Source organism: Bacillus rossius, chromosome 1 (assembly GCF_032445375.1).
Source record: "Bacillus rossius redtenbacheri isolate Brsri chromosome 1, Brsri_v3, whole genome shotgun sequence".
Classification (NCBI taxonomy): Eukaryota; Metazoa; Arthropoda; class Insecta; order Phasmatodea; family Bacillidae; genus Bacillus; species Bacillus rossius.
The window spans coordinates 372,922,447-372,937,240 of record NC_086330.1 but is presented as its reverse complement, the minus strand read 5'-3'; the positions used below and the strand labels follow the sequence as shown (position 1 = coordinate 372,937,240).

Genomic DNA, 14,794 nt, shown 5'->3' with positions numbered 1-14,794 from the left:
GAAGTTTGCATGGTGGATGATTTTGTTGATGTAGAAGGAGATTCAGCTCGGAAAGCTACAGATGGTAGAAATTTATCCATCGAGATAGCCTTAGGGTTAAATGGGTAGAGACCAGTACACTGAAACCCTTCAGTAGCATTCCCATGGGATGCAGCTTTGTTCCACGCAGCTGTGAAAATCTTTCCAAAGTCAGTCTTGGTGATCGATTGTGTTGGGTTGTTGTGAAATAATGTGGTTGCTTCTTGATGGTAGAAAGTTTTTAATGGTTTGAATAGTGTGCGAAGGACATGAGTGGTATGAGGTGGTAAACAGAGAAGTTCAATTTCATTTTCTCTGCAGTAGTTCAGGCATTTAAGCGAACAATGTGATGCGTGTCCATCCAAAATAAGAAGGCATTTCCCTGGGAGTCTGTGCTTTTGAAAATGTTGCAACCATCTGAGAAATAGGTCCTCATTTATATATCCAGATTCAGACATTGCTGCAACAGATCCAGATGGCAAATTAGCACAGTATGACTCTCGATACCGCACACCCTTGAAAATCACGAATGGTGGTATGTACACCCCACTAGCACTGAAACAAGCTACTACTGACACATTTCCTCCACGTTCTACACTTGTCAATTTAATTACTTCTCTTTGGCATTTTTCACAAATGATTTTTGATGGCTTATTGTTTAAAGGAAATCCAGACTCATCAACATTATAAATTCTCTCTGGCTTCTCCCTGAGTTCTAATTCATTCGTCAAATCGCCAAAGAGGTCATAAAAGTCGTTAAATTCTTTTTCATCCATGGCAGCTGCCCTCATTTTTGACAAACCTTCCGGTTTTCTCAAAGAGAGTTGAGGATGTCTAGCCATGAACTTGCCAAGCCAATCTTTACCAGCGAATTTTTCGGTATTGCTCCATGGAATTTTTAGACCCTTCTTTTCAGCATACATGTATGCTGCATTTCTTACCTGAATTGTGGTCAAACCAAAGCCTCTTTTTGACAGGTTGAGCAGTCTGTCACACAGTTCATCTTCCTCCTCAGCATTTAGCACAGGTGGGTGACCAACTTTATGTTTGCACTATTTCCCTTTGTCTCCTAATAACTGCTGTAGTTTTACTTTTTGTATCCTGTTCTGAAGTGTGGTGAATGGCACCTGATGTAAGTTAGCAGCTGCTCTGATGGTTGTTTCTCCATGGAGGACACGGCTGATAGCATTTGACATAGACTCCTCGGACCACTGAAGAGTGGTGTTCTTTCTTTTGTAGTTTCTGACCATCTGAAATTCACAACCATAGTACATATTAGTGTTGATTTACATTTGAGATATTTAAATGCATGCAACACTTCAGTAAAATGCATCAAAATGTTTATCTCGGTTATAACTTGGGTAGTGTGGAATTCTGTTATCGTCTCGTATTCCAGAAAGGATTTGGAGATTAAATAAATTATTAATAACAATATTAGATTTCAGTATCAAGATGTTTAAGAAAATCCGTAATTAACTCAACTTTGTTGCGAGAAATTTTATGCTGCTATGGTCCCCGAAGACCCATTTCGAAAGTTGTTAGATTTCAGCACACAGCGGCTGGTACTAAGAACCAGTAAAATTTGTGAATGGCAAACACTCTGACAGTATTTAACCAATGGTCATATTTCAAGGTACAAACTTGACACTTTTTCGTTTTATATATGTCAAGTTGGTAATGCCTTTATTTTATGGCATCGAGATGAAAAAATGTGTGCGAGTTATTTAAAGTGTGCTCAACACGGAGTGCGACCAGCCAACTCTTTCTTGAGTAATATAGGGTGCGACCCGCCAAGCATCGGCAGTGAAACCAATCACCGCAACGGAATGTGCGGTAGTCGAAAAGATAAGCATCAGTATATACAAACTGGCGACAGCTAGGTCTCTAACTGTCCCCTCAGCTATCCTTGAAACATTAAGATAATACTCTTTTCTGTCAGCTACGTGCACCGTGACAATAGAGCAGTGTCGAGTAATCGCTTTTAAGATTAGTTGATAAATACGATCCTTTATGTGCTGTATTCTCCAGAGCAATACATTATTTCCTGTGATCGAAATAGCCCCAATAGCGTGATCGGAATTGCCCCATTTTGTCGACTTTTACCTTTGCCGTCCAAACTGTAAGAGGAAACTGGTTTTTATTAGAACTGATACAAGGATATTGTTTTCCAGTAAATATGCTACGTGAAGAAACCAAAGTACTAAAAGATATCTCGTTTCTGTAATTGTAGCTTCTTATTTTGGAACATGAGATTTTATAAAGAGTGATAAAAATGCATGGCGTGACTTACCTTGGTGTTGAATCGCTTCCTTACACACAGCAAAGTTTAGAATAACAACGGAAATTTTTTACCACGTGAACACCAACACTCCCAGCTTGCGAGTGATGGGATGATATTGTTTCCTTTCGGCTCATGGCTTGCTGTGTTGCCAATTCTCTTATTATGATCGGATTTACCCCGTGATCAGAATAGCCCCGCTATATGCTATTATGGTGACAGTACAATAATTTTTTACCATCGAACTGGTCTGATGAAGCCAGGAGATGTATAGTGGAACTCTTTAATTCTTTAGTGTGCAACTGATATAAGTGTGTTTTTTTTTAACTATAATATTTTTTCTAGTCTTTTTCGCTTTTTTCGGAGCCGTTCCATTATATATAGAGACCGTAAAAATTCGCGGATTCATTTCGTGATAGGCTGAAATTTAAACATGTGTACAATTCTGCTGGTTCTGCTATTGGCTTGCAGTTTAACTGGAGCTCTCTGGGCCAATGAGAGACTATCGACCAAAGAAGCGTCGAATCACAAGCTACCCAGTGGAGACGGCTCACAATTTAGTACCTAATGAACAGGCGTGTTTACTTGATAAATGCAGAGAGTAATTGAGGCTATCCTAGAGGTCATTGAATCTGCGAATTTTTCCGGTCTCTAATTTTATAGTTTAAAATTTCGTTCTGCAGATCGAATTATCTGATAATCGAGGAATTCTAGTCGCGGGTGCGGAATCTACGTGCGATTCACTTCCAGAAATGTAGTTCAAAACACATTTGCTTGTATTTATCACGCTCGTCAGTGTTTAGAATAATTAGAGACCCGTGAATTTCGCGGATTCATTTCGTGTTATGCTAAAATTCAAATAATTATACCTTAGTGCTGCTTCTGTCATTGGTTCTCTGTTAATCTGGAGGACTGAGGGCCAATTAGTAGAGACCGGAAAAATTCGCGGATTCATTTCGTGATAGGCTGAAATTCAAACATGTGTACAATTCTGCTGGTTCTGCTATTGGCTTGCAGTTTAACTGGAGCTCTCTGGGCCAATGAGAGACTATCGACCAAAGAAGCGTCGAATCACAAGCTACCCAGTGGAGACGCCTCACAATTTAGTACCCAATTAACACGCGTGTTTACTTTAAATGTGCAGAGGATAATGGAGGCTATCCTAGAGGTCATTGAAACCGCGAATTTTTCCGGTCCCTACCAATTAGAGACTCTCACTCATAGAAGTGTCGAATCACAGGCCACCCAGTTGAGAGGTCTCACAAGTCAACAGCCAATGAACAGTTGGCATTTGCCCGAGTGTTAAGAGGATATTGGAGTCTATCCTGGAGGTCATTGAATCTGCGAAATTCACGGGTCTCTAAGAATAATATATCTACGTTTAACTTCGTGGTCCGAATCTGTGTTCAAGTTTAGTCAATGGCGTCAACACGGTGGTCAGATACCCTCAGACCTCTGGCCGGGTTCCAGCGTGCATTTAAAACACAATCCTGAGACATTTTTGTCACTTCCAAAAGTACGAAAAATTCCCGTTTTAGTTTGGTCGCAAGTTGGAATGAAAACCTTTATACTCTTGCATCGTGTCCATGATTGGAAAGCAGTTATATAGACACGCCCCTCTGCGAACGTGAGCCAACGATGACTAGAGACCGGAAAAATTCGCGGATTCTTTCGGCGATAGGCTAGATGTCAAATACATATACCTTTTAGATGATTTTGCTATTGGCTTACTGTTCATCTGTACGAATCTCAACCAATTATAAACCCTGAACCAAAGAAGGATCGAATCACAGACAAACCAGCTGAGACTACTTACAAGTCAGCAGCCAATGAACAGGCGTTATTTGCCGGAGTGTACAGGAGAATGTGGAGTCTATCCTGAAGGCCATTGAAACCGCGAATTTTTCTTGTCCCTATTTATTAGGTTAAGTGTTATCACAAATACACTTAACTATTTCGAGAAATACAACTGTCAATTGATTGTCTCAACCAATAACTATGGGCATGTAGATATTTTCGCCAGAAGATTTCGAGTCAAGCTCCATTTTCGAGACACTTATCGTCTGTGTTTCACGATTGGTCGAGTTTATTTCATATGCACGTCTACTTTCAGCTCACCAATCACAGCTCCTCCGTGTGGAAACAAACGCGTCCTGAATGGCCTGGCCGAATATAAGGCAATGGCTAGAGACCTGTAAAATTCACGATTTCAAATCCCTAAAGGATAGACTCCATGAGCCTCTATGCACTCGTGCAAATTACATCTGCTGATAGGTTACCGACTCGTAACACCCGATGACTGGAATGATCGTGATTCGCTAATTCTTCTGTTAAAGATTTTTCATTGGCCCAGAGTCCTTCAGATAAACTGTGGCCCAATCACTGAAGCAAAATAATGTCAATATATTTGGACGCTATCCTATCGCGAAATGAATCCGCGAATTTTACAGGTCTCTAGCAATGGCTTCTCTGGCAGACAACCGCCAAAACCCAAAAGCACTAAATATTTTTTTTTCGATAGAGTACATTTTCAGACGGAAATGTGAAGTGTTAGCTCACGTTAGTGGGTTCCGTGAGAGAGAGAGAGAGAGAGAGAGAGAGAGAGAGAGAGAGATGCATGCACCTGGGCCGGGCCGGTCGATTGCTACAAACACGCATTGGACCACTTTCCCATTGAGGCGATCAGAGCGGAGTTGCCTAACGACACTCACGTAACGCTCCGGCCGAATCCAGCGGCGATGGCTCGGTCTCAGGGAACAGGTACTGGAGTAGTTAAGGGTGTGCATTACCTTCCAGATGGTAACATCAGTTATCATACATGCTACTATTACGAGAGACCGGAAAAATTCGCGGATTCAATGACCTCTAGTATAGCCTCCATTATCCTCTGCACTTCTCAAGTAAACACGCGTGTTCATGGGTTACTAAATTGTGAGTCGTCTCCACTGGGTAGCTTGTGATTCGTCGATTCTTTGGTCGATAGTCTCTCATTGGCCCAGATAGCTCCAGTGAAACCGCGAGCCAATAGCAGAACTAGCAGAATTATACACATGTTTGAATTTCAGCCTATCACTAAATGAATCTGCGAATTTTTCCGGTCTCTAGTTATCATAAATGCTAAAATTACTAGAGACCGGAAAAATTCGCGGAATCATGTCGCGATACGCTCAAATACAAATAATTGTACCTTTACGCAACATCTGCTATTGGTTCACTGTTAACCTGGAGGAATGTGGGACAGTTATAGACCCTCAGTCAGAGCAGTATCGAATCACGAGTCTCCCAGTTGAGACGCATCACAAGTCAGCAGCCAATAGACAGGTGACGTTTGCCCGAGATTGCACAGGATTGTGGAGTCTATCCTGGCGGTCGTTGAATACGCGAATTATTGCAGTCTCTACTTATGGGTAGGGACCGGAAAAATTCGCGGGTTCATTTCGCGATAGGCTAAAAAACAAATAGTTATACCTGAGTGCTGCCTCTGCTATTGGCTCACAACTCACCTGGATGACTCTGGGCCAATGAGAAACACCAAACCAAAGCTTTGTACGAATCACAGGCTGCTACGTTGGGACGTCTCGCAAGACAGCAGCCAATGAATGGGTGACATTTGACCGAGTGTACGTAGAACTATGGAGTTCATCCTACAGGTCATTTAACCCGCGAATTTTTCCGGTCCCCACTAATAGGGACTGGAAAAATTCGCGGTTTCAATGACCTCCAGGATAGACTCCACGATCCTGCGCATACTCGGGCAAACGTCGCCTGTTCATTGGCTACTGACTTGTGAGGCGTCTCAATTTGGGAGACTTGTGATTCGATACTGCTTTGACTGAGGGTCTATAATTGGCCCCGCAGTCCTCACAGGTTAACAGTGAACCAATAGCAGATGTTGCGTAAAGGTACAATTATTTGCATTTTAGCGTATCGCGATATGAATCCGCGAATTTTTCCGGTCTCTGGTAATAGTAGCATGTATGATAACTAGAGACCGGAAAAATTCGCGGATTCATTTAGTGATAGGCTGAAATTCAAACATGTGTATAATTCTGCTGGTTCTGCTATTGGCTCGCGGTTTAACTGGAGCTATCTGGGCCAATGAGAGACTATCGACCAAAGAATCGTCGAATCACAAGCTACCCAGTGGTGACGCCTCACAATTTAGTACCCAATGTGTTTACTTGAGAAGTGCAGAGGATAATGGAGGCTATCCTAGCGGTCATTGAACGCGCGAGTTTTTCCGGTCGCTATCTATTGGAGACAGATGTCTGGCAGCGGGGCCAGGCTGGGGAGAAGTTGGCAGCGCTGTGTGGGGCTTGCAGGGGCGCCGTGGTGCAGCAGTACGACACCTTCTGGGCGGACCTGGTGGCCGAGGTGGCGCGCGCAGTCCGGCAGTGAGGGGCCTCCAGCTGTCACGTGACCTCCGCCTGCCTCCGCCGCCGAGCGCCAGTGGTTACATTAACCACAGGTGCTGCAGCCGCGCCGAGCTTCAACACAGCCCAGTGGGACGTTCCACCAGACACCTCGATAATCCGTATTGTTATTGGAGTACACGCAACACTGTAATTGTTTTGTTATTATTTAAATGGATCAGAATTAATCGTGTAAAATCACACATATTTTTTTAATATGTAAATTTACGTGAAAACGACTGTTTCTCTACAAAATACTATTCGCATAATAACTAGGGACACCTGTATTTCGCGAACACATTTCGTGTCAAGGTATTTCACAAAATACTGTAGCTTTTGTCCTGTGGTTATTGGCTGAGGTTGGTGAGAGGTGTCGTCCCGCTCTTGACGGGGCCAATGAGAATGTGGTCACCGTACTGCTGCACCCTCACAATTTATCCATGACTAGAGACCTGCAAAATTCGCGGATTCAATTACCTCCAGGATAGATTCTACTACACTCTGTGCCGTTTCTAGGTATGGCACTCATGATTTTATGTGTAATTAATTTATTCACATTTCTTTTTTTTTAATCTTTCATGTTAAATAAATTTTAAAATTTTTATGCAAAGATTCTATTTAATATTTATTTTTCTTTACATATTTCATTATCTTAATGTTAAAGTTTTGTGTAGCTATTTAATTAATAATCTCTTAAAAGTGTTTGTTTCTATTATAATCAAATGTGTAAGGGAAACACTAAGTACTACAATTCTGGTTCTATGAATATTTTATTTTGTTTGTATACCCTCTACTTATTGTAAACTCTATGATTTCTGTCGTGCCAAACGAAAAAGACTTACCTTGCCCTTTTTCAATTTCTTTTCGGCCATTTGGCATGTAATTTTTTGGTGCGGATGTAAAAACCATCATAAAATGTAACAACCTATCTATTACCGCCGTTTTGAGTGAGTAAATGTTTCGTCTGTGGGAAAAGTGTATCCCATGATAAATATTTTTTATGTTTGGAGGTTAATATTTTTGTGGTTTCATTCCATAGCGGTTCGAGTCATGGGCCTCATCCTGGCTTTGGTGTTCCAGGAATCTAAATTCATTTTTGGGAATTAACCTCTTCAAAACAAAGGCCAGAAATTTCATTATTATTATTTTAAGGTTATGTAATTGTTTTCAACTTCTGCGTAATCATCATGCAAGTTTCTACTATTGAACTTGAATCAAAGAAATAATATTGATTTCTACACTTTGGAACGTTTCCGGCAATTAATTTTCATTCTGAAGAAAGAATTATAAGAAGACTTCAATAATTTAATATTTGTTTAATGAATTAATTTTTTTAAATAATGTTTGTTGAGTAACTTAACCTGTTTTTTTTTACTTCAATCTAAAATAAATACTTGGTACGTACTTAGTTGTTCACGAGCTCGTTACTTAATATATAATACTCAGTAATATTTTGTTAATATGTTAATTTTTTTGTTGATGTTTGCTTTACATTGTTATTTTTACAAAGGCCTATAATTACAACCAGCACCAATCTGATATTTGCGTGTTATTTTGTTTCCCAGTTGTTTATTTCAATAGGTATGTCTTAATTCTTTTTAACATGTTATGTTTGGTTACAAATGGCAATATGTTCTTATTTCTCTATAGTAAATTATTTTAATTCTTTAGTTAATAAATGATAACATAGTACAGTAAATGTAAACGATCCGACATATCTGAAACTTTCATATGTTATAGTGTCCTTGGGTAACTTAAAATGCCACACATTGAGGTTATGTAGGATGCTATAACAGATGGATGCCTTTCAGTCAAAATATATGTCACAACTCTACACACTCGGGCAAATGCCACTTGCTCATTGGCTGCTGACTTGTGAGTCGTCTCTAAGGGTTGCCTGTGATTCGACACTTCTATGAGTGAGGGTCTCTAATTGGCCCCCATTGCTCCAGATTAACAGAGAACCAGTGGTAGAAGCTGCGCTAAGGTATAATTATTTGAATTGTTGCATATCACGAAATGAATCCGCGAATTTTGCAGGTCTCTAGACATGACTCTTAGAAAACGTTACAGTGTTTTGTGAAATAAATTGACATGAAATTAAATCGCGTAATTATGGTGTCCCTAGGCATAAACCATTCTTTATTTATAAGAATTTGTATAACTTTATTTATGTAATAGTTTTGTGCCACAATGTAAAATTTAATTTAGTGAAAATTTTAGTCAAAATAATTAATTATGTGATAATCATAATGCAAAATACGTTTCACACATTAAACGAACCTATAATAATTGACTTTTAAATCGAGGTCTTGCTACAATCATACCTTTTTTTAAGTTTGTAAGAATGCACACTCTGGATTTTCATTTTTTTACAGTACAATTATCATATTTTATTCAACTTGAATTGGTATGGAGTAACATGATGCATAGTCTCATTGTTCTTCACTTAAGCAAACCAAGTTCAAATCCTGATGAGTCTGAGAACACTATGAAAAATTGTACAAACATAGCAGGGACACAATAAAGTGAAGAAAGATTGCGATTTAGAACAATTTTTTATTGAGGTGTGTTTGTCCTGTTTTTCATAAGAATATTTCAGTATTATTACATACTACACTAGTGTAAATAATCAGCAATATGTATTATAATAATGACAGTAAATTTGCACTGTGACATTAAAATGTGTAGTTTTAACATGTGTTTATACTGTAAACCTTATGTATCAACATATTAAAAGAAGTAGAATAAAATGTACATTTTTCATTTATTAAACTAAATACTGTTTTCGAATGTACCTTAACTGTGTCAATGTTTAAAAACATTGAAAAATTGTTTAATTTAATTGAACCATTGAGAAGTGAAGTATTAAAGGATCATGTTTTCATTCCAGTCCAGACTATCCCATATCCCACTGATTAACACTGCTTCATATACCCTTGTTGCTGGCATGTTGTATACTTGATAAGAAATTCTTATCTCGTACTATCGTTGTCTAGTTTCCACAGTTGTCACCTGCCACTTCGCCTTAATTGCCAAACCTGCTTGAATCAAACGGATTAATGAGTTTTTTTTAATATTTTTTGGAATTTCTTCCTAATTTCTAGGTTAACAGTTGGAGATTTTCAAGATGGCTGACAAAATTGTGGATGTCGAGGTAATAAACACAATTGCACTCTAGCAGGCAAAAATTGAACCTAACTAAAAAACGTAGTGTGTCTGCCGGGAGGGACCTAAGTGCGTCTATACGCCTACCTAAGTGCGTCTAAACGCCTGGTCATGCTGGGATCAGCCATGCAGGAAGAAGGTCGCATGCATCGTGTGCTAGGATGGGATTGGCCAGCCATGGCAGCGATTGAAGTCATGACTAGAGACCTTAAAAATTCGCGGATTCAATGACCTCTAGTACCTATAGCTTCCATTATCCTCTGCATTTCTCAAGCAAACACGCGTGTTCATTGGGTGCTAACTTGAAAGGCGTCTCCACTGGGTGGCTTGTGATTCGACGCTTCTATGGTAAATAATCTGCCATTGGCCCAGAGAGCTCCAGTTAAACTGCGAGCCAATAGCAAAACCAGCAGAATTGTTCACAATTTTGAATTTTAGCCTATCACAAAATGAATCCACGAATTTTTCCGGTCTCTAGTCATAACTTACTCCCCTTTTTTAAAAATTAATTTAAACTTTAGAAATTTGGCAAGTTGGGCCCAGGTAAAACAGGAATGGACACAGGGAAAACCCTATGTAATGACATGCGGGATGCCAGGGCATGCTCTTATATCGTACAGGAGCTGGGACACAGGATACTGAGGATGATCTGGATAAAGAGTTGGTCATCCACAATGCGGGTTGGGAGGGGGGGAAGAGCTTTGGGCACTCGGATACGACGTCCTATTTCTTAATTTTATTCCAGGACTGGATTTTGATAACCAGGGCGCGGGCATCCCTGGTGTTTGGGGACTACATTCATCCCCAAGCCGGCTTCCAGCGTAGAAGCAGAACAACCATCAAAATGAGCTATTAATAGAGACCGGAAAAATTCGCGGGTTCAGTTCACGATATGCTAGAATCCAAACAACTGTCTGTACCTTTATATTGCTTCTGTGATTTGCTTATAGTTTATATGAAGGACTTTGAGCCAATGGAAAACCTTCAACCAAAAAAGTATCGAATCGCAAGCGTCCCAGTTGACAGGTGTCACGAGTCAGTAGCCAATGAGCAGATGGCATTTGTCTGAGTATGTAGGGGGTTTAGGAGTCTATCCTAGAGGTAATCGAAAGCGCGAATTTTTCCAGTCTCTAGCTATTAAACAGAGAGGTTTGGGCGGTATGATAGGTAGCCAAGAAGACTAAGACGAAATTTTAATTAGTGCATGATTAATTCATAAAAACTGTTTTGTCTAGAGACGCACGAGACTGTAAAAACCAGATAAAACGACACAATTAATGATGATGCACTTGCAAACAACTCGATTGGCAGCAAGCGTGCACGATAGCACAACTTACCGCCATTATGGTTGAACAACTGTTGCTTCGTTGCCGGAAGCTGCAGGGCTACCCACCTCGGCAGGCAGCCAACTTGAAAAAACTTGGCGCTTCTGGCAAGCAGCGCGGGAAGTTCAAAATTCAAATGTTTCAAACACTATACACTAAATTACTAGAGAGCGGAAAAAATCGCGCTTTCGATGACCTCTAGGATAGACTCCACAACCCTCTACACACACAGGCAAATGCCACCTGCTCATTGGCTACTGACTCGTGACACCTGTCAACTGGGACGCTTGCGATTCGAAATATTTTTGGTTGAAGGTTTTCCATTGGCTCAAAGTCCTTCAGATAAACTGTGAGCCAATCGGAGAAGCAATATAAAGGTACAGTTGTTTGGATTCTAACATATCATGACATGACTAAGCGAATTTTTCCGGTCTCTGTAAATTACACACAATATTTACAAGTCCAAACAAAAACAATGAAACAAAAACACGTATTTTGCTGCTCTATTATTTACTGCGTTCCGGTAACTACTTTGGAAATCAGTTGCAGACAGGGCAGACGGTGCCTGACAATGTGACGTCATTCACACCAGGATCAGGACACGGGGACTGTTTCAGACGGGGCGTGTTTATGGACGCGCGATGATTGCGAAACAACAAGAGTTGATCTGCTTCCAGCTGCGGAGGCCGCGTAAAACATTGAGTAGCAGCTCTCCCCAGGCCGCGGCACTCCGGCCAAGTGTGCTCGCTACTCGCTACTCTCGCCCTGGCGCGCGGCTTTACGGCGCCATCAAACAAACACCTCGCGCGGCGGGGCAATTGTCGGCCCAGCCCGAGTGGCACGACCCCCCTGCCCCTTCACCCCTCGCCCAGGTCCACTGCGAGGGCCGTGAAGAGATGCCCTGACACCAGCTCCCCCGGGACAACACCTCGTCGTGTCCCCTGAAGCACGTGTTCGCGTCAGCAGGGCGAGCGGTCAGTCGGGAGAACATCCAGTTCCAAGAGTTCCACTAGGGACACCTGTATTTCGCGAACACATTTCGTGTCAAACGTATTTCACAGAATACTGTAGCTTTTCTCCTGTGGTTATTGGTAGAGACCGGAAAAATTCGCGGATTCATTTCACGATATGATATAATACAAAGAACTTTACCTTTATATTGCTACTCTGATTGGCTTACAGTTTATCTGAAAGACTTTGAGCCAATGAAAAAACTTCAAACCAAAAAAGTATCGAATCACAAGCGTCCCAGTTGACTGGTGTCACGAGTCAGTAGCCAATGAGCAGGTGGCATTTGCCCGAGTGTGTAGGGGATTGTGGAGTCTATCCTAGAGGCCATCCAAAGCGCGAATTTTTCCCGTTTCTAGTTATTGGCTGAGGTCGGTGAAAGGTGTCGTCCCGCTCTTGACGGGGCCAATGAGAATGTGGTCACCGTACTACTGCACCCTCACAATTTGCCACGACTCTTAGAAAAAGCTACAGTGTTTTTGTGAAATACCTTGACATGAAATGAAATCGCGAAATACAGGTGTCCCTAATCAATCATCACTAGGGACCGGAATAAATCGCGGGTTCAATGGCCTATAGGATGAACTCCATAGTTCTACGTACACTCGGTCAAATGTCACCCACTCATTGGCTGCTGTCTTGTGAGACGTCCCATCGTAGCAGCCTGTGATTCAATAAAGCTTTGGTCGGACGTTTCTCATTGGCCCAGAGTCATCCAGGTGAGTTGTGAGCCAATAGCAAAGGCAGCACTAAGGTATAAATAACTTATTTGTATTTTAGCTATCGTGAAATGAATTCGCGAAATTTTCCGGTCTCTAATCATCACTCTTAAGGTGGTGCCTCCCAATTCAGGTCATGATTTTATATTTATATTAATCACTGATCAACTTTTAGACTTTTTCAATTGTTCAACTTTCACGAAATGAAATTTATATACAGCGTATACTTTTTGCATAAGTAACTGCCAAAGTTACATTTTTAACGTTTTTGGGTTGTACAAATAAGGAGAATTTAATTTATTGCAGAACTGAAACTTTTTAGTTTTAACTGCAATGCCACTGGCTACTTCATGATGTGGTTTGTTTGCATTTCTATCACAAAAACTGGTTTTCATGTTTCTTGGCTTAAAAATCTTAACAAATTTGATAATTTTGAAATGCCAGGTAAAATTAATTAATATTTTCTGAAAGAAATTCAAACCATTTCTTGAAGTAGTCAGTAGCATTGCAGTTAAACCTGAAAAGTTTCAGTTCTGCAATAAATTAAATTCTCCTTATTTGTACAACCCAAAAACGTTAAAAATGTAACTTTGGCAGCTAATTATGCTAAAAGTATGCGCTGTATATATTTTTCATTTCGTGAAAGTTGAAAAATTGTAATAGTCTGCAAGTTTATATGTAATTACAGCAAATATAAGATCTTGACCTGAAATGGGAGGCACCCCCTTAATGCGCCTTGACTTCGCAGCGTAAAACAAGCCAGTCAAATTGATAAATAAATAAACTTGTATGACGGGTGGATTTTTCCCCAAGTCTACAAGTGATTCACTAATTTGCGCCACGAGATTTCAGGCGCGATCTCGGTTTGATGATGTTTCGACCACATTTCCCGTCGCGCCGCAGTGTGTGTGAGCGCCGGTCGAAGATCCGTGCTCCTGAAATCGCCCTCAGCACAGCACGGGTTCGAGTCCTGACTGCAACCCCGCCAAACCACCAAACTCAAAACACCTCAGGGTCACCAAACATTCGTTATTTACATCACCATCAAAACCTAATATCTATCTCCACAACTAGAGGCAGTGGGTGGCAATCCGCGGCCTGGAACTCTACGCGGAGGCCTGTGGTTCGATGCCCGGATCTTGCACTCGGACCTCGAGGCCCGCAATGGCTGTGATGACAGTACAGTTGCAGCTCACCCTGCGGCGGTATTTCCTGGTTAAAGCAACAAGTCTGAGCCGGTCGAAGATCGTTGGGAACGGGCGAAGTGAATCGATTCTCGGATCTGTTCGTAGCAGTGACCTCGTATCGACACTGCGCCGGCCGTTGTGGCCGGCGTTTCCACGGACTTTATGCACGTAAATTTAATCAGACGTAAATATTAGAGTATTATGTACCAGATTATCCCATAAAAAAATTTATCCACAATTATTACTTAATCTAGTGTTTCAACCTCTTCTCACGCGAAATACCAGTATTTTAAATGTGCGAAACGTAATGTACAATAGTATGTCCGAGCGCAGGGTTCAGGGTGTGGTGGTTGTGGTGGCGGTACGCCATCTTGGATTGTGACTTCACGGCGGCAATCTTGGATGACCTTGACATTGACCTTTGACCTTCAAAATTTGCCACAATTCAACCAAAATTTGCCAAAATTCGCCAAACAAAATCCAGTTTTTTGGAAACAAATTCCGCCAAAAATGGTAAATGACAAAATCATCCAAGATGGCCACCGTGACGTCACAATCCAATATGGCGGACCACCACCACACACTAAACCCTGCGCTCGGACATACTATTGTACACTACTGCGAAATACCCGTACTTTAAATGTATGAAATGCTTGTTATTTTTAGTTAATTTTTTTAA

The 14,794-nt window shown here is 41.0% G+C and overlaps 1 protein-coding gene across 1 annotated transcript in view; it reads left to right on the top strand.

The window, feature by feature from the left end:
* Positions 1-9,482, top strand: part of LOC134530686 (putative defense protein 3) — a 35,862-nt gene extending 26,380 nt beyond the window's left edge. Inside the window, exon 4 of the mRNA XM_063365755.1 lies at positions 6,619-9,482. Within this exon, the coding sequence (XP_063221825.1) occupies positions 6,619-6,694 (76 nt within the window). The 3' untranslated portion in view covers positions 6,695-9,482. The remainder of the gene's footprint in view (positions 1-6,618) is intronic.
* The last annotated feature ends 5,312 nt before the right edge of the window (positions 9,483-14,794 follow it).